Genomic DNA, 18,024 nt, shown 5'->3' on the forward strand with positions numbered 1-18,024 from the left:
TTGGTCACAAAATAGTTGACATTTCCCCCAGAACATGGGAGAGGACCATAAAGCACTGGCCCAGGGCATCTTTACAGTTCTGCGTCCCGCTGGCGCCACACTGGCACTCCCTGGCCTGTGCTGGGGCATCCTGGGGTCATTCCGAGCGGGCTGGACCCCATCTGCAGCTGCCACATACCAGGATGCTGGAGTCATGACAGGCAGGGTATTTTTTCCAGTAAACTTCTATGGTGGAAAAGACAAATGAGTGCAACTAATTCTCTGTCACAGCAATTGGTTACAGAGCAGGTCTGTGGAAACCCCACTGGTGACAAATTGTAGCAGTGACGCATTGAAAGCCTGCCCTGTGTCACCCGGGGGTGAACTGGGACTCAGTGCCCAATGTCACCACACTGGGGCCAAGGGAGCTGGGCCCCAGTGGGGTTTGCCCCATCCTTCCCACTCTGGAGGCACAGCTGGACTGGCAGAGCCGCACAGCGTGACAGCACCACAGCCTAGTGCCCGACCCTGGCACGGGGCGAGCCCCTCTCTGTGGCCACCGGCTCACTGAGCTGTGCCAGGTGAGCAGGAGCTGGGCCCCATCCCTCCCTTCTTCTGCTGCTTGTAAAACAAAACCAGTCTGGGTTTTACTGCCTGATCTTTGTAACGCAAACACAGGTCAGTTAACAGGTTTTACACAGGGTGGCTGCGAGATGATCACTGTCACTTCACCGGGATTTTACTGGTCACAACTAAGTGACTCGATTTTGTTTAGTGACTTTTCTGGAAGTGCACGTGGTAAACCCGGCAATCACTGTGCTGTGTGAGCCTGTGCCGAGTGCCTGGGCCGGGCAATGCCCAGATCCCTGGGCATGGAGCGGGAGCGGCTCCCCCGGCAGGGACCGATGGTGAGCAATGGGCACCACCGGGCACTGATGGGCACCACCGGGCACTGATGGGCATCACCGGGCACTGATGGGCATCACTGGGCACTGATGGGCACCACCAGGCACTGATGGGCATCACTGGGCACTGATGGGCACCACCGGGCACTGATGGGCATCACCGGGCACTGATGGGCATCACTGGGCACTGATGGGCACCACCGGGCACTGATGGGCACCACCGGGCACTGATGGGCATCACTGGGCACTGATGGGCTCCGGTGGGCACTGATGGGGACTGATGGGCACTGTTGGGGCCTGGCACACTCCTCCCCGTGCCTGCTGGCAGGAGGGCTGCCCGGACCCCCCAGAGCTGTCGGACAGGAAGCCAGGCTGAGACGTGACTAATATTTACCACGTTCATCTCGCAGCTCCTGCTCAGTGACAATCTAATTGGCAGGTGCGGGCACACTGGCATTGTGACTGTGAGCCGTGGGCAGGGCTCCCCGGCTGGGAGGGAGGCCACCCAGGACAGGCTGCCTGCAGAGCTCAGGAGCAGCAAAGCCCCGGTGCCACTTCTGCTCCTGGGGACTGAAGAGCCTTTCCAAATCCTCATGGAATCCATGTGCACCGAGGAGTAACTTCAGCTCTGGCCACTGGGCTGGGACCCCCTTGGGCCCTCAGCCCTCACCATGTTAAAGGGCATAATGTGGCCAAAAGCAGCACAAGTTTACAAAGAACCAGATGTGAATGAGTCCTGTGTTTTTCCCGTGGACCTGAACTCATTCCCACCCCCTGGGCTGGGATTTGGAGTGATTTCCTCCATGCAGAGCCTTGGGCTCTGCTTTATTTCATCAGTACATCCAGACCTAACAGCATCCCAGAAAAATTCCTCCCGCCTTTGTGCCCACTGCAGCCACCAAGAAAATATTTTCCTCCCATCAGACAAATTTAGGAGCAGTTGCTATTTTTGATCGGGTAGATAAAACCCGTTTCAGGGCTGATTTCCCCCCTGGATCTGATGTCCCAGCTGTATTTAGCTGCTGTCAGCAGTGCATCACACCAGCACAACACCCTGCTGTGAACACAATGCCTGGGGTGCAGGGGAGCTTCCCACGGGGTTTCAGCTGTATTGTCAGCAGAAGGTTTTTGCTTATGAAATAAACTTTCTCATAAACAAGCGAGAGACAACGCAAAGTCAAGCCAAATTCAAGGTCATTTGGCTTTGCTGGCTCTGCAGCTGATGTTCCAAACCCCAGAGCAAATGCCACCTGCACTATTTCCAGTGCTGGAGCAGCCAGAGCTGGTAACAGACATTGTTCTTTGGGAAATCAGTAGCAATAGGAGGGCAATTACTGTGACAGGACAGAGGAACCGGGTAAGTCCTGGTCCATCAAGCCTGTTTGTTCCAGCTTCCCTTGTTGGAGATACCGCTCGAACACAATTCCACATTCCCCTCCTGACATCATGACACAAAGTACACTTGTGGCAGTTAAAAATAAAAATCCCCTTTGTTCCCAAATAACAGAACACGGGGACATTTGGGAAAGTCTGACCAAGTCCTGACTGAACAAGAACCTGCCATTATCTTTTCTCCCAAGAGGAAATTGCTCCCCTGTACAATGCTCTGCTCTCAGTGGTGATTTATGGTTCCAAGGAGGTTCGGACATGTTTGCTGTTCTGTGTTCTCTGTGTTCACTGTTCTGTCTCTCAAGATGCTCAACGTTTTATCTCCAAATGTGTTTGTACAGGGGTGCTGGGCTGAGGCCCATGGCACAAAGTGGGCTGGCCCTGGGGTAGGAAAATACAGAAAATAAACTGGGGGAGTATGTCTCTCCACCCCCCCGAGGGATTAATTAACTCTGCTGCTTGGGTGAGGAACAACAGGAATCCTGGATCATAAGTAGAGCAAACTCCACCCACCCCCAAACAGCTCTGTCCACCAGGATGCCAGGAGCATACTCTACCTCACTGGGAGACACCATCCTGGGGGACATGGCACATTTCCAACACCAAACCAAACACTGAACTATTCCACAAAGCTGTGATTTGTTCCCATCCCCTTTTATCAAGGAGATTAAAGAAACCCCCTGTGTAAATACAGGTTAAATCTGAGTGACCACCCCTGGCTGCACGCCGGGTCCATCCCAAATACCTGCCCGGCACGAAAACCTGCCCCACTGCTGCAAAACCAGGCAGAGATCAGGTGTCAAAAGCCTGACAACAGGGACAGTTGACACCAGGGAAGGCAAAGCAGCAAGGTGATGTCCTGGCACCAGGGACATCTCAAACCAGACTGAGACACACTGTGACCTGCTGCAGGGCAATGGCCACCAGACCTGAGAGCCCCTTCCAGTACCTAAAGGGGTTCCAAGAGCTGGAGAGGGACTTGGGACAAGGGCCTGCAACAACAGGACAAGGGGGAATGGCTTCACACTGACAGAGGGCAAGATAGATAGGATAGTGGGAAGAAATTCCTCCCTGGGAGGGTGGGGAGGTCCTGGCACAGGTTGCCCAGAGAAGCTGTGGCTGCCCCATCCCTGGAAGTGTCCAAGGCCAGGTTGGACGGGGCTTGGAGCAACCTGGGCTAGTGGAAGGTGTCCCTGCCCATGGCAGGGTCAAAAGGTGACCCTTAAAATCCCTTCCAACCCAAATCATTCTGTGAATCTGTGAGGTTTGTGGCACTGCCCGTGTCTTGGCATGACGGGAGTAGAAGCAGCAGAATCAGCTGCCATTCCTTGGGACGTGTTACGAGACAATCAAAGCAAGGTTTCAAGGAGCCGGGACTAACCTGGGAGCGACTCCAGCCGGCGGGAGGGCGGGTTTAGCCGCTCCATCGGGGCGGGACGGGGCGGGACAGGGGAGGCGGCGTGGCCGGTCCCGGTCTCAGCGGGAGCTCTGCCGGAGCCGCACGGGCGGCAGGTACGGGGGGACCGGGGAGAGACTGCGGGGGGGCCAGGAGAGGGGGTGCGGGGTCGGTGCTGGCCGGTCCCTTCGGCCCCGCGGCGCCGCCAAGGGATGCCCGCGGGCATCTCTCGGCACTGCGGGCATCCCTCGGCGACGTCTCGGGGCCGAAGGGACTGGCGCGACGGGGCTGGTCATGGTGACTTTTACACTGATACGGACCTGAAGTGACCCGATCTCTGCCTGGTTTTGCAGCAGTGGGGCAGGTTTTCGTGCCGGGCAGGTATTTGGGATGGACCCGGCGTGCAGCCAGGGGTGGTCACTCAGATTTAACCTGTATTTACACAGGGGGTTTCTTTAATCTCCTTGATAAAAGGGGATGGGAACAAATCACAGCTTTGTGGAATAGTTCAGTGTTTGGTTTGGTGTTGGAAATGTGCCATGTCCCCCAGGATGGTGTCTCCCAGTGAGGTAGAGTATGCTCCTGGCATCCTGGTGGACAGAGCTGTTTGGGGGTGGGTGGAGTTTGCTCTACTTACGATCCAGGATTCCTGTTGTTCCTCACCCAAGCAGCAGAGTTAACTCTCAGCAATGTGACCCTCCTGGCATGTGAGAAGCACAGTTTGCCATCGTCCTCGGAGAAAGGGACATCATGGGAACAATAGAATCATAGAATGGTTTTGCTCGGAAGGGATTTTAAGGGTCACGTTGTTCCATCCCCTGCCATGGGCAGGGACACCTTCCACTAGCCCAGGTTGCTCCAAGCCCCGTCCAACCTGGCCTTGGACATTTCCAGGGATGGGGCAGCCACAGCTTCTTTGGCAATGTGTGCCAGGGCCTCCCCACCCTCCCAGAGAGGAATTTCTTCCCAATATCACATCTAATCCTGCTGTCTGTCAGTGTGAAGCCATTTCCCCTTGTTCTGTTGTTCCAGGCCCTTGTCCAAATCCCTCTCCAGCTCTTGGAGCCCCGTTAGGTACTGGAAGGGGTTCCAAAGTTTCTCCGGAGCCTTCTCTTCTCCAGGCTGAACACCCTCAGTTCTCCCAGCCTATCTCCAGAGCAGAGGGGAACACAGGGTTAGGCAGGGGAGGAGGGGACAGAGAGTGCAACACATGGCACAGAGTCAGGTGAGTGCTATCTCAGCTCCCAGACTGTAAATACTCCTGGAGTGCTGCACTCGTGCCTGCTGGGGTTGGACGTGGAGGCGCCTGCGTGGGTTGGAGCCGTGGGCATTGGAGCCAGCCCTGTGCTGTGGCCACTCTCCCTGCACACCACCAGCAAGGCAGAGCATCTGCTGGAGCTCTGACTCCACCTGGGGATGGGCATTCACTGCTTGCTGACATATTACTGCTCTACTTTTCAAACTGGCAACCTGTAAACTTGTGAGGTAATGCAAAAAATTTCTCCAATTTGCAAAAAATACCACTAGAGAGCATGAATGTCTTCTCGAGGAAAACAAAGCCTTTCCCTCAGGCTCAGGGGGAAGATGTCAGGTGAACAGCTGGTGATAAGAGGGATGATGCTGTGTGTCCCAGTAGAGAAAGTGCTGAGCAATCACAGTGGCATCAGGTTGGTAGTGTTGGGGTGGTTTTGCAGCCCAGGTCCCACCCTGGAACTTCCAGGACTGTGCGAAGGTTTGCTTATGCCTTTATTTCTTTCAAGTGGGAATTGCCCCAGGAAAATCCCAGAGGAGATTCAACACAGTCACCACAATTATTTCGTAATGTGGGAGTCTGATCTCACAGTGAGGTGGAGGAGTTTCAGCTGGGATGATGCTGGGATGAGGCAGGGCTGGACTTGGCTGCTGGGGACAGGGAGGACACAGCCACAGCACAGAGAAACCCCACTGCAACCAGGAGCAGGTTTATCTTAGGATGGCTTCTGTCATAACAGGGCATGGGTGCTGCTAGGAGAGGGACCCCTGGCACCTTGTGCCCCGCAGGGTCTCGTGTCCCTGGGGTCAGCTTCCAACAGTCGGTTCAGATGCCCCTGGTGTGACCAGGGCAGCCTGGAGCAGATGGGAAGCATGTGCTGATTGCCCTGAGTCACCTATGAAGGATTCAGGGCTGTGAGTCCATCAAAGGGGTGGCATCTCCTGAGCCCCCAGCCCTGCTCAGCTCCTGCTCCACTACTGCTCTCTTCCCACGTTCTGGAGGGGCTTTGGAAAGGGTGACAGTTCTCTGTGCACCGATGGAGGGTGGGTCTTGTTGTCCCTCATTTGTCACTTCTCTGCTCAGGTACAGCCCACTCATGGAGCAGAGCAGGACCCGCTCCAAATTGGCACCAAATCTGGCACCAAACTCCCTCTGGGCATCTCCAGCCTCTGAGCACTGAGTGCTGTGCAGGGGAAGGAGCCCCCACAAACAGGGGCTTGGGCAGCTCACCTGGAGCAGCTTCCAGCTGTGAGAAAGGAACAAGTCTGTTTGGAAACACTCTGGAAATAAAGGTAAGAAGAAAACCGTTAAAGTGAGAAATTACATTGAACAAAACTAATCCAGGTACAGCCAAGTGCAGCTTTGCTTTGTACCATTTCTTTTATCCAATATGAGAAGAAATAACAACTTCTCCCAGCAATGGCAGGTTGGTGAGTAACCCAGAGAGACCTGTACATAAGTGGGGGTCCCCCCGTGGCAGAAGCCCATGCTCTGGCCAGGCCAGTAGCTGGTGACAACAGGAACAGCCAAGGGCACGTGGCCAGCTGGGACCAGCCGGGTGGGTCCTGCCCCACACAGGGCAGGGGGAGTTGTAATTTCAATCTAACCAAAATCTTCTATTGTATTTCTTCAAAGCTAGAAAATATTTCCTTATCTGCCTCCCTAGGCTCCCTACATTTCAATGAGCTCTGACAATTCTGTTCTGTGCAGCTGAGGAAGGGCTGAGCTCACACTGCAGGGGCTCAGGCGCAGCAGCCGCTGGGAATTCAGCAGAGGTTGAGGTTGTGGTTCCCCTTCTCCTTATATCCCTGCCCAAAACCCAGCCAGGGTCTGGTGCAATATCAGCTCCTTCCATGAGCAAATCCCCTTCAAGCAATGGCAGAGGGAACCTCTGTGGCACAAGGTCACAGAGGATGAGCTGGTGATGGTGGGTCCAGCTCCCAGGACACATGTTGCTTGGAGAACAAAATCCTTTCCTATGGGAGTAGAGCCTGCCCTCAGATCTTAGAGGAAGCAGCTGGGGTTTGTTCTTTCAGAAGTCCTCTCTCATTAAGGTGTCACCTACATCTAATGTCACAGGTAATAAGGATGCAGTGAAAACCATCATCTATCTTTGGATCATGGAGTGAGACTTCAAAAATCTATTGGATTTTATACTGCTACCAAACTCTGTATGTGCTACTCAGGGATTGTGCAGATCTGGCCAATAGACCAAGGAATCAGTATTACCTTTTTTTTTTGAAAAGTACAAAGGGCCCAGCTGCTTCCACTCTCCAGGGCCTCTGTGCACCCCTCACTGCCTTCTGTACCTTTGTTCACCTGCAAGTAACGCTGTGTCACTCTCCTCGGTGCCCTGCCGAGTGCTGCTCCCTAGTGAACTATCACTGCGTTATTCCAGCTCTCTTCCTTCTGGGATGGGGGCTATTCCCGGCATTAATCTTTAACTCTGCTCTCTTGCAGCTTAAATCTGAAAAACATTCTGAGTGGCCGTCTCAGGTTCATTTTGAAATATTGCCTCAGGATGTTAAGATTTAGTAACACAGATTCTCACCTTAAAATAGCAGCACAAAATGTTCTATTTACTCACAAAATGAATGTCAAGTATGCAGCATCCCTCACCTGGGGGGAGGGGGTCGGGTCATACTGATAGTATCTGACAGACAAAGGAATTTGGTGGAAAAAAACAATCCACCGTCCTTCCTCTGGTAGGCAGCAGCCCTGGACAGCATTGCTGGTCCTGGGAAAGGTGCTGCTGCTTCCAGCTCCTCTTCTGCTGCCCCTCCAAGTGCTGGGTACACTCTAATACTTCTTACCTTTAAGAAAAATTATCTTAAGCCCCTTGTGAGGTTGAACCCCGATTGCTGTGAGCCCGAGCTCTACCTGAGCCAGCTCCTGCATGTACTGCTTGGTCCACCTAGTGTTGGCTGAGGCTGGGGATAGTGTTCCAGCTGTGTCAGTGTGCACACAGCATTCCCACTCACTGAGCAGCATCTGGTGGGGCATTGCAACACCACAGGGCCCGTGGCCACACTCAGGAGTCACCAGGCACAGATATGTCCTGCAGGTTCGGGTCACTCAGCTCTGGTGGGGCCAGCAGGGACACCAGCATTTGCCACCTTTGGAGCTACCAATGCCAAAGCTCCTCTGTGCCCTCCCAGGAGGCTGGGGCACGTGTCACTGCCAAGCTGTGACCCTGCAGAACGTCCACACTGAGATTCTCCTGGGTTATAAACCAGGGCTGTGCCACCACGGTGACCATCCCACCTCTGCTGCGCTGACAGTGCAGGTGCACCTGGTGTGGCACAGCCCTGCTCCTCCACAGAGCTGATCTGATGTCTTTTCTTCTGTTGGCAGGCAGCAGCATGAATCTGAAGAAGTACCTGGTGCGGGCCCTGCACCGCCTGCAGAAGGGCCCCGGCTACACCTACAAGGAGCTGCTGGTCTGGTACTGCGACAACACCAACACCCACGGCCCCAAGCGCATCATCAAGGAGGGACCGAAGAAGAAACTAATCTGGTTCTTCCTAACATTGCTCTTTGCATCCCTGGTGTTCTGGCAGTGGGGGATCCTCATCAACACCTACTTGTCCTACAATGTCACCTCATCTCTCTCCATCGGCTTTAAGACCATGAAGTTCCCTGCAGTCACTGTCTGCAATGCCAACCCTTTCAAGTAAGCTTTGATTCACCCAATTTACCCATCTGTGCTCTAATCCCTCAGATACACTGCCAGGGTGAGGTACTGCAGGCCTGGTCTTGTCTCAAGTGTCACCTTAGGAGCATCAATTGACTCACCAAGTGGCACTAAAAACCAAATAAAGAAGAACAATACAAGGGTGAATGGCTCAGAGCCAGAGGAGGGTTCATCTGCCTGTATTTTCCTGGATTTCATAGAATCCCAGAATGGTTTGGGTGGGAAGGTACCTCAAAGCTCTTCTCATTCCACTCCCTGCCACAGGCAGGATCACCTTCCACTAGCCCAAGTTGCTCCAAGCCCCGTCCAACCTGGCCTTGGACACTTCCAGGGATGGGGCGGCCAAAGCTTTTTGGGCAACCTGTGCCAGGGCCTCCCCACCCTCACAGCTGAAAATTTCTTCCTAGCAGAATTTCTGTACCATACCAATCAATCTAATGAAGGTTTTTTCTCCCTGCAAACTTTCCTCATCTCATTAAAAAAAACAAGTTTAGCTCACCTGTCACAGCCAAAATCAGTCTTTCAATCTTTCCCCACAATTCTTTTCCTTCCCCTTCCTCATTGTGAATGTTCTCTTTATTGCTCACACTCCAGTCATTAAGAGCTAGTAACGCAGCCATGTCTGCCAGGAGCTGCAGAGAACTCAGTTGTGATTTCAAAGAAGTCACTGATTTTTGTTAGTGTTGCTTTAAATTTAGAATTGCTTTACATTCATATCCGTGCAACCTTGCAGCCCAAGAAAAGATGCTCTCAACCAACACAGGAATTGCTTTGGGGTAGTTTTTTCTCTGCTTATGTAAACTGTAGTGAATTACTGAACTAAAATCAATTCAGCCCTATGCTGGCAGGTTCACCTCTGCAACACTCCCTATTTTTACCCTCTTGCTGCCTTTCTGGCTGGCTGTGGGTTTCTGGGATGCCAAGCTGGCCATGCTCCACATGGAAGCTCCCATTGCCCTCCAGTAAATTTTAGGCAGCAATCCGAGGTCCCCGGGAAGGTCCAAGCCAGGCGAGCTGCCACATGTCCCCAGCGCCGTGACACCGCCCGGTCACAGCTCCTGGTCCCTCAGGTACTCGGAGGTGAAGCACCTGCTGAAGGAGCTGGACAGGCTCATCGAGGCAGCGCTGGAGAGGATCCTGCAGCCCACCCCAGGGAACGTCAGTGACAGTGTGTCCCCACCACTCGACCTGCAGCTCTGGAACCAGATCCCTCTGGTCCTCATCGACGAGCACGACAAAGACAATCCTGTCATCCTGGACATCTTTGAGACCAACCAGACTGCTGGGGACAACGAGACCGCTGCGAGCAACGAAACTGCTGGGGACAGCCTGAGCTCTGAGGGCAATGAAACCACCATGTACAGTGAAACCACTGTGGGGAACCAAACCACTGCTCCACCTGCCCCAGCCAACACAACAACGGAAGAAAAGAAGTACAAGCTGGCAGTGAAGCTGGTGAGAGGGGTCATGCGGAGGCAGAGGGCAGGGATGAGGGATGGGACATGTGGGCACCTCGGCAGGGATGCAGCTTGGAGATCCACGTCTCCTCCCTGTCAGCTGCCCACAGCTGCTCTGCCTCGAGTCTCTGGTCTGACTGTGCCAGGGCTGGGGGCTGCCTGTGCCCAGACTCACCCCCTGCTGTGGGCTGAGCCCAGGGTGGAACCAGGGCAGGGGTGCTCCACGCAGGCTCCCAGGCAATGGACACGTTCATCTCTTCCTTGTGTCGGGTACCCAAAATGCCAGGGAGCAGCTGTGGCTGCTGCCCCTGCCCCTTTCCTGCTGTAGCCCACAGCTCAGAGGCACACGATGGTCTCACAACCCCTCACCCCTCCTCCCACGGAGGCTTCAAGGACCCTGCCCGAGCAGACCTTGGAAGCTGGGGAACTCCAGCCTTAAAGGATTGGCCCAAAAGTGACGTATTCTGTTAGCTTGTGAAGGTCAGCCTGGGACTGACTGAATAGCCTGCCCAGCTGTGAAACACCCCTGGGGAGGGACCCTGTGAGCACACGAAGTGTGGCAGCTGGGAAGTGTCACAGCTGGCTCGTGGCTCTGCCTGGCTGTACCTCACAATTCCTGGGAGCTGCAGGCAGGGCTGGCATCCAGTCGAGCATGTGGGGAGGAGGGTCATGCCATGGGACCCCCCTGCCATCCCCACAGGGGCTCAGACCTGCCTGCCCTGTGTCCCCAGTGCAGCCATCAGGGCTCCAACAACTGCACGTACCGGAACTTCACCAGCGCGGCGCAGGCGGTGACCGAGTGGTACATCCTGCAGTCCACCTCCATCCTCTCCAAGGTCCCGCTGCACGAGAGGATCAGGATGGGCTACCAGGCAGAGGACATGATCCTGGCGTGTCTCTATGGGGCTGAACCCTGCAACTACAAGTAGGTGCACACTGAGTTCCCTGCCCCTTTCCATCCCAGCAGGAATGGACAGACCTCCAGTGGAACAGCAAGGGGGGGGGGGAAGTCTTTTTAATGTATAGATCAACTAATAACAAGATTGGTGCTGGTCCTCAGCTCTAAAAACACCTCCCAGAGTGATCCTGACTGAAATGGGTTACTTTGAGACAGTGCTGGCTTGAGTTAGAGCTGTAGATGGGCTGTTTCACTCATGACATATCAAGGCTAACAGCACCCGGGGCTTCCCAGGGTACTCAGTGATAACCAGGTACTGAGTCAGCATATCCATCATGGCAGCACAGCCCCCAGTTACAGACCCTCTCCCTTTTTACACAATTCATTTTAGACATCTTTGTTTCCTATGAACCCCAAATTCCTATTTCCAGTGTTAAGAAAGGGGAGCACAGAATAGCACCACAGGCAGTGGGGAGCCCTGGCCCTTCTGCAATGCTCCTTCTGCAACAAGGGCAACAGAGGATTGTTATCAAAGCATGAGCTGTAACACCAGCCCAAACCTGGTACCACAGCTCAGGCTGAGCAATTACATCCCTCACCTGTGTGACCATTCCTCTCTGTCCCAGTGGAGTGCTGTCCTCAGGGCTGTGTCCCAGCACACACATGTACCCTGCTTTGCCTTTTTTTCAACAGCAGATTGATTGACATGATATCAGCTGGAATTCCTGTGCAGGTGTTCAGCAAGCGAGGCAGTGGGGGATGAACCCCAGCACAGCTGCCAAGCACTGGGCCCACCAGCTGCATTATCTCACACCCCTGTAGTCCTCCCAAGGGTCACAGTTTTATGTGTATGATTCTTACAGGAATTTCACCCAAATCTACCACCCAGACCATGGTAACTGCTACATCTTTAACTGGGGCATGGATGAAGAGGCTTTGAATTCTTCCAACCCCGGAGCCGAGTTCGGTAAGGAGGTGCTCTGCAGCAGAGGAGGGGGCTGGAGAGGCAGAAATGGGGGATGTTTGTCTGTCTCTCGGTACCCATTTCTGTCACTCAGGACAGATTTATCATTCCTGTGTCACTGGAGCACTGTGGCAGGGAGCATGGGCTTTCCAGAAGGGGATAATTCCCAAAAGGGAAATGTGCCACCCAGAAATAAAGTGACCACAAAGGTTACACGTAGCAGAAGTGCAACATCTGGATAGTTGAAATATGTGAGGCAACACCTGACTATTCCCAGCTATTCCTATTCTGGGCATTCTCCATCAGAAGTGTTCCTGCACAGGTCAGGCTGCCATGGCAGCCAGACCCCAACCTTTCCCCAAGGAACAGGGAGGACAAAATAGACTCTTTTTCCCCCCTAAAGCCTTGCCTTCTGATACAATTCCTGTTCTAAGTGTTTTGTCTGGTGTCCCAGGGTTGAAGCTGATTCTGGACATCAGTCAGCAGGACTACATCCCCTACCTGTCCTCTGCTGCTGGGGCCAGGCTCATGCTGCATCAACAGAAGAGCTTTCCCTTCCTCAAGGATCAGGGCATCTACGCCATGGCCGGGACGGAAACGTCCATTGGAGTGCTGGTGGTATGTGTGGCATTCCTGGGGAGCAGATTGTCTGAGAATAATGTTATCTGATGGGACCAAAACCAAGTTTGCTTTAAGTCTTGGCTGAACTGGCTCAAACCAAAGGAGTCAAGGTACACGCCAGCCGGGGGCTGGAGCAGTTTATGGAGACTTTTATGTAACTGTCCTGGCAAAGGGCTGTATTGAGCCCAGAATATTGGGTTCAGGTCATTGTTGCCTCTTCCTCTGGCATGTCAGAAGGTGCTTTGCCAACCCCTGAACACCTACCTGGATCTGCCTGGGGTAGAGGCTGCAGCCCCTTTAGCTCTGATGCTGCTGACTCTTTTATTTTTGCCAGAGTCAGCAGGGAATTACAGTCTCTGGAAAACAGTCACAGGGCCCTGGGGAGGAGCAATAACCAAAGTTTGCTGTTTGGGTTTCCTTCCAGGATGAGCTGGAGCGGATGGGCTATCCCTACAGTGACTGCACCATAAATGGCTCTGATGTGCCCGTTAAAAACCTCTACAGCCAATACAACACCTCCTACTCCATACAGGTAAAACACCTTTTTGAATCAAACAAAGGTGTTCAGGAAAAATCATGAAAGCATTAAATCTTTGGCTAGCATGGAGGGTAATTGGGATGAGAAAGCTGAGTGTTTGTAAACCTTGAAACTGTAGAAAATTAGAGTGCAAGCACTAAGCACGGGTTAATTTGTAACAGGCTGTACCAGAGGGAGAAGCAGCTCTGGAGGTTGCAATCCGGCAATAAGGGAAACGCTCAAACCCTTTGGGGTGATTCACAAATGCAACCCGAGATTGGGAGGGCTTTGGGCTGGCAGTGGTTTTATATTTCTGCCTTTATTTAATATAACAACTGGACCACCTTGCCCAACTTTTGAAGATGCTTGTGTAAGGTTTAAGCAAACACTCGGAAGGATTGCGTTATTCCCTAGAAGTGCTAATGCTGTTGGAGTTCTGTGTCCACGTAACGTCACTGCAGAGCCCTTTCAGCAAAACTGGGCTCTTCCATCACTCCCTGACTGCTCTGAACTCTCTAGACCTTTCCTATCGCACAGAAATTCTCTGCTCGTCCTACCTGCAGCTGTTAAATTTAATTATCTTCTCATAGACTTTGCTATTGCTTTGTGCTGCCTCATCCAGAATCCCACTCCAATCTTGGGTGATTAACTTCATGCCTCACTGAGCTCATGGCTCAGCCCATGCCTAAGCATTCCTCTTCCCTCTCCAGGCTTGCCTGCGCTCCTGTTTCCAAAACCACATGGTTGAGATCTGTGGATGTGGCCACTACATGTTCCCTTTACCCAAAGGGGTGAATTACTGCAACAACGAGGACAACCCAGGCTGGGGTAAGAGCTCACCCAGCGCTGCCCGCGGGACCTGCTGCCGTTGTCACCGCAGCCACTCGATGGCTTTTCCCTGAGACACGTGTCTGTGTGGCTGCTTGGGCCAGTGCTGGGCAGAAGGGGCCAAATCTTGGTCCTGACTGAGGGCTGAGGGAGTCCCTGGGCACTGGGGAGAAAAACACAGGGTAACACTGCCAGCCTCTGTGCCCGAAGAGTTTGGGTCCTGAAACAAACTGTCCCTGGCAGGGGCAGGGGCGGCTCCAGTGCTGCCCTGGGGTGGCACAGCTCCCTGCTGGCAGCAGCTGGGCTCTGCCAAAAATACTGACCCCCAGCAAGCCACTTCCATAGGAACTGTCTGCAGAGAGTTACGGCTTATTTTTAATTTATTATTAAATTGTCAGAGGGATTTGCCCAGGTTTCTCAAGGAAAGGAAAGTTGGAGGGGAAGATGGCAAATCTGTGCAGCAGGGTCACACCTAACATTTATTTTGATAAACGAAATTGATATAAGCCAGTAAGCAGATCCTTATCTAAACAGATTTTCGATTTTGTTTTCACCAAACAGCATATTGCTATTTCTCACTGAGATCCAGCATAAAACAACGACAGATCTGCATTGACTCCTGTAAGGAAACATGCAAGTGAGTACCTGCACCTGATCTGACCACTGTGGAGGTGGAGAGATCCTGTATTTCAGCTCCCATCAGTCCTGACCTTCCTAAAACAGCAGCAAACTCCACAGGGCTGGTTTGTTCTGTGAGAACTGAAGTTCCAGGGACTTCAGGGAAGGGGAAACCTCTGTACTAATGCTCTCCCTCCTCCCTGCAGTGACACGCAGTACAAGATGACCATCTCCATGGCAGACTGGCCATCAGAAGCCTCTGAGGTAAACCTGATTCCTTGGTTTGGAAGAGACATTAATGGTTACCTGTTCCCAGCCACATGGACACTCACTATTGTCAAGGCTGCTATCCAGGTCCCAGCACCTCTTTGCTAAATTCCACATTTTCCACACACAAACCAGCAGCAGAAACCAAGGTACAAGGTGGGAGGAGGGACCCCCCCACAGCAGCTCCTCCACCCTGGGGTTCTGCTCTAAGTGCCTGTGACAGCCCAAGACTGAGCACCCACCTTCCACACCACGTGCCTGTGGGGTGCAGGGGGGCCTTCTCACAGGGCAAGAGCACCCACCTCCTGCTGTGGCAGAGCCCACCCACTCAGGTCCACAGCACCCCCCTCAGCTGCTTACAGGGCTGGGGTTGTGTGGGACAGGATGCAGCACCCGTGGGACTCCGTGCTCTTCAGAAGCACAGGATGCTTCTGCTCATTCTGAATAGATTTTGTTTTTCTAGGACTGGATTTTCCATATTCTGTCTTATGAAAGGGATATGTCAACAAATGTGACCCTGGACAGGTGAGTGAAAGGAACAAGCACTTTATCTTCTCTGCTGAGCCTGTTAACATCAGACTGACACGAGCCTTGGCTCTGGGCCAGCGCACGCGTGTGCGAGAGCAGGGGGAGGACAAGGTTTGGCACATGTTCACCTGGGAGATGCAGAAAGCAGATCCAAAAGGCACTTCATGCATGTCCTCTGCTCTTCAGAGCTGCAAACCAGGCCAGGAAAACTCAAATGTGTTAAGTAAAATCAGCATTAAAGGCAGCTCCTATGTCATAACATTTATCCCTTCGTGCTTACGTCTCGGTGTCTCTCCGTCCCATGGTCAGGCTGGAGCAGAGGTATGGGTCCTCCACAGCCCAGCTCCTCTCTGAGCTGGTTTTTGTTCCTTACAGGAACGGGATTATCAAGCTGAACATTTACTTCCAGGAATACAACTACCGCACCATCTCGGAGTCAGCTGCCACGACAGTGAGTGCCTGTCCCAGTCCTTCTGGCAGAGCAGACACAGAAGCCAGTCAGCCAGGACACACAGGCTGGGCTCAGTTCCCTGGGGCTGATCAGCCCTGGCCAGAGATGCCCCTCAGCAGCCAGTCTGTCACACCCCTTGGGGCTGCTGTCTCACACGTTTGCTGTAACGAAGCGGACAAAGTTGCCTCCGCCGGTCGGCTCACAGCCCTCAGTTCATCCTCCCCTCCACCTCCCATCCCAGTCCCCAGCACTGGGGAGTACAACCCGACAGGGCAGCGCCTGCACAGCAGGGGATGTGGTGGGCAGGTCCCAGGTGCAGGGCCATCACCCATCTTGGCACCCGCACAGGGGGGCAGATCGGGGATGAGGCTCCACCACCTTGGCTCACTCCACTCTTCTCCCACAGATTGTTTGGCTACTCTCAAGCCTTGGAGGCCAGTTTGGGTTCTGGATGGGTGGCTCAGTGCTGTGCCTCATTGAGTTCGGGGAGATCATCATTGACTCGCTGTGGATCACCATCATCAACGTGATCAGCTGGTGCAAAGGCCTGAAGCAGAAGCGGGCGCGGGCGCGGTACCCGGACGCGCCTCCCACGGTGTCGGAGCTGGTGGAGGCTCACACCAACCTGGGCTTCCAGCATGAACCCATGGGTGCCCTGCCCAGGGGCAAAGCTCTGCCCCCCGAACCCGGCACCCCCCCGCCCAACTACGACTCGCTGCGTGTGCAGCCCCTCAACGTCCTCAGTCCCGACAGCGACGCAGAGACCGAGTGAGCAGAGTGTCCTGTCACCTCCTGCTGCCATCACCACGCTGGATGTCACTCCCTGAGCAACCACCTACTCTCTGTTGAAGTTAGGTGCGAACTAAAAAGCCCCGGCTGTCCTCCCCCTTGACTGATCACTGGGAGGAAGCTCTGCCTAATAAACCCTGCAATAAACCTCACAGAGTCAGGCTCTGGCTGAATGTGCAGAGCTTGTGTACATCAGTATTGCTGCAAAATCATTCACCACTTCTCATTACCAGGTGGGTGGGAAGCAGTTCCCAGTGAGCAGAGTGGGGTGGTGGCAGTGGTGGAGGGGAGAGGACAGCACATGCTGACGGTGAATGCAAGGCCATGGCCTGGTGGATCATAGAACCACAGAAGGGTTTGGGTTGGAAGGGACCTTAAGGACCACCTCATTCCATCCCCCTCTCCAGCTCTCTTGGATGTAGAGACACGGCACAGTGTCTGTTGCAGCTGTGCCACACCCTTGGGATGGGACCAAAGCTACTTCTGACCTCTGAGGTCCCAGTATTTCCATCCCCAAATAACTACAATGGAAGCAGAGTGAAAGCTGAACCATCCCCTCACTGCTGGAGCCTGCCGGTGTCCCACTGTGTTGCTGCCCAGGGTTGGTACCACTCGTGGCGCAGGTGGGAACAGCTGTTAGTGTGTGCCAAGGATAGACTCCATAAAGATTCAGGGGTGGGGAGGAAGTGCCAGCCTGTTTCACAGTACCACCTTTCCAATAATAAAACAATTTAAAAGTTGCCTTTAGCTTCCCTGCTGGCAGCAGGGGCAGTCCGGTGCTGGCGAGAGGCTCATGGCAGCAGTTTGCAAGGAGGGGAACATACTGTGCTTGCCCCAAGGTGAGGGCACTGGGAGCTTTGGTGGTCCCCATGGGGCTGGGCTGAGTGGGGCAGCAAGCTCACCCAGCCCCTGGCCAGTCCCAGCCTCTGGCTTTCCCAGGAGCCCATCATGACCCACCAAGACCTGCCTTACTGAAGTACTTTTGCAAAAGTTCAAGAGGAAACACGATCGTGTGGTTAAATCACGCGCCCGGGCACACGATGTTCTGGGCACGGCGCCCAGCGCGGGGCGGCCGCGGCCAGGGGGGTCCCTGATCCCTCTGCACGGGAAGCTCCCCCAGCACGGGGTGCTCTGGGGCAGAGCTGCCAGGCACAGTGGGCCCAGGGTCCCTCCAGCTTCCCCTGGCAGCAGTGGAAGTGGTGGGTCCAGTTGCTAACGGCCACCACCACCACGACAGAGGAACTGGGGGACGATCTGACAGCTGAGGTGCCACCAGCATGGCTGATGCTGCCCCACATGAGGGAATCCTGTGTTAAAATTCACTGAATCCAGCTTCAGGGAGCACCTCCTTAACACACCCAAACACTGCCCCAGCCCTTTCTTCCTCAGCTGGTTCTCACTTACAGGGAGAAGGACCAACAGCCCCCAGACACACTGCTCTGTATGAACCACCTGAGCCAGGTACAGCATG

General features: G+C 53.9%; 1 protein-coding gene across 1 annotated transcript; it reads left to right on the forward strand.

Annotated features, from left to right (window-relative positions):
- Positions 1-3,746: 3,746 nt before the first annotated feature.
- On the forward strand, positions 3,747-16,743 carry SCNN1B (sodium channel epithelial 1 subunit beta). Its single transcript, XM_027736199.2, has 14 exons — positions 3,747-3,785; positions 6,005-6,213; positions 8,276-8,594; positions 9,686-10,070; positions 10,804-10,997; positions 11,834-11,937; positions 12,389-12,552; positions 12,980-13,087; positions 13,783-13,900; positions 14,462-14,537; positions 14,725-14,782; positions 15,249-15,310; positions 15,689-15,764; positions 16,171-16,743. Exons 3-14 carry the CDS (start codon positions 8,284-8,286, stop codon positions 16,534-16,536), a joined length of 2,022 nt encoding a protein of 673 aa, XP_027592000.1. The 5' UTR covers positions 3,747-3,785; positions 6,005-6,213; positions 8,276-8,283; the 3' UTR covers positions 16,537-16,743.
- Positions 16,744-18,024: the final 1,281 nt, after the last annotated feature.

This window comes from Pipra filicauda, unplaced genomic scaffold (assembly GCF_003945595.2).
Source record: "Pipra filicauda isolate LSUMZ 115617 unplaced genomic scaffold, ASM394559v2 scaffold266_size1643727_pilon, whole genome shotgun sequence".
Classification (NCBI taxonomy): Eukaryota; Metazoa; Chordata; class Aves; order Passeriformes; family Pipridae; genus Pipra; species Pipra filicauda.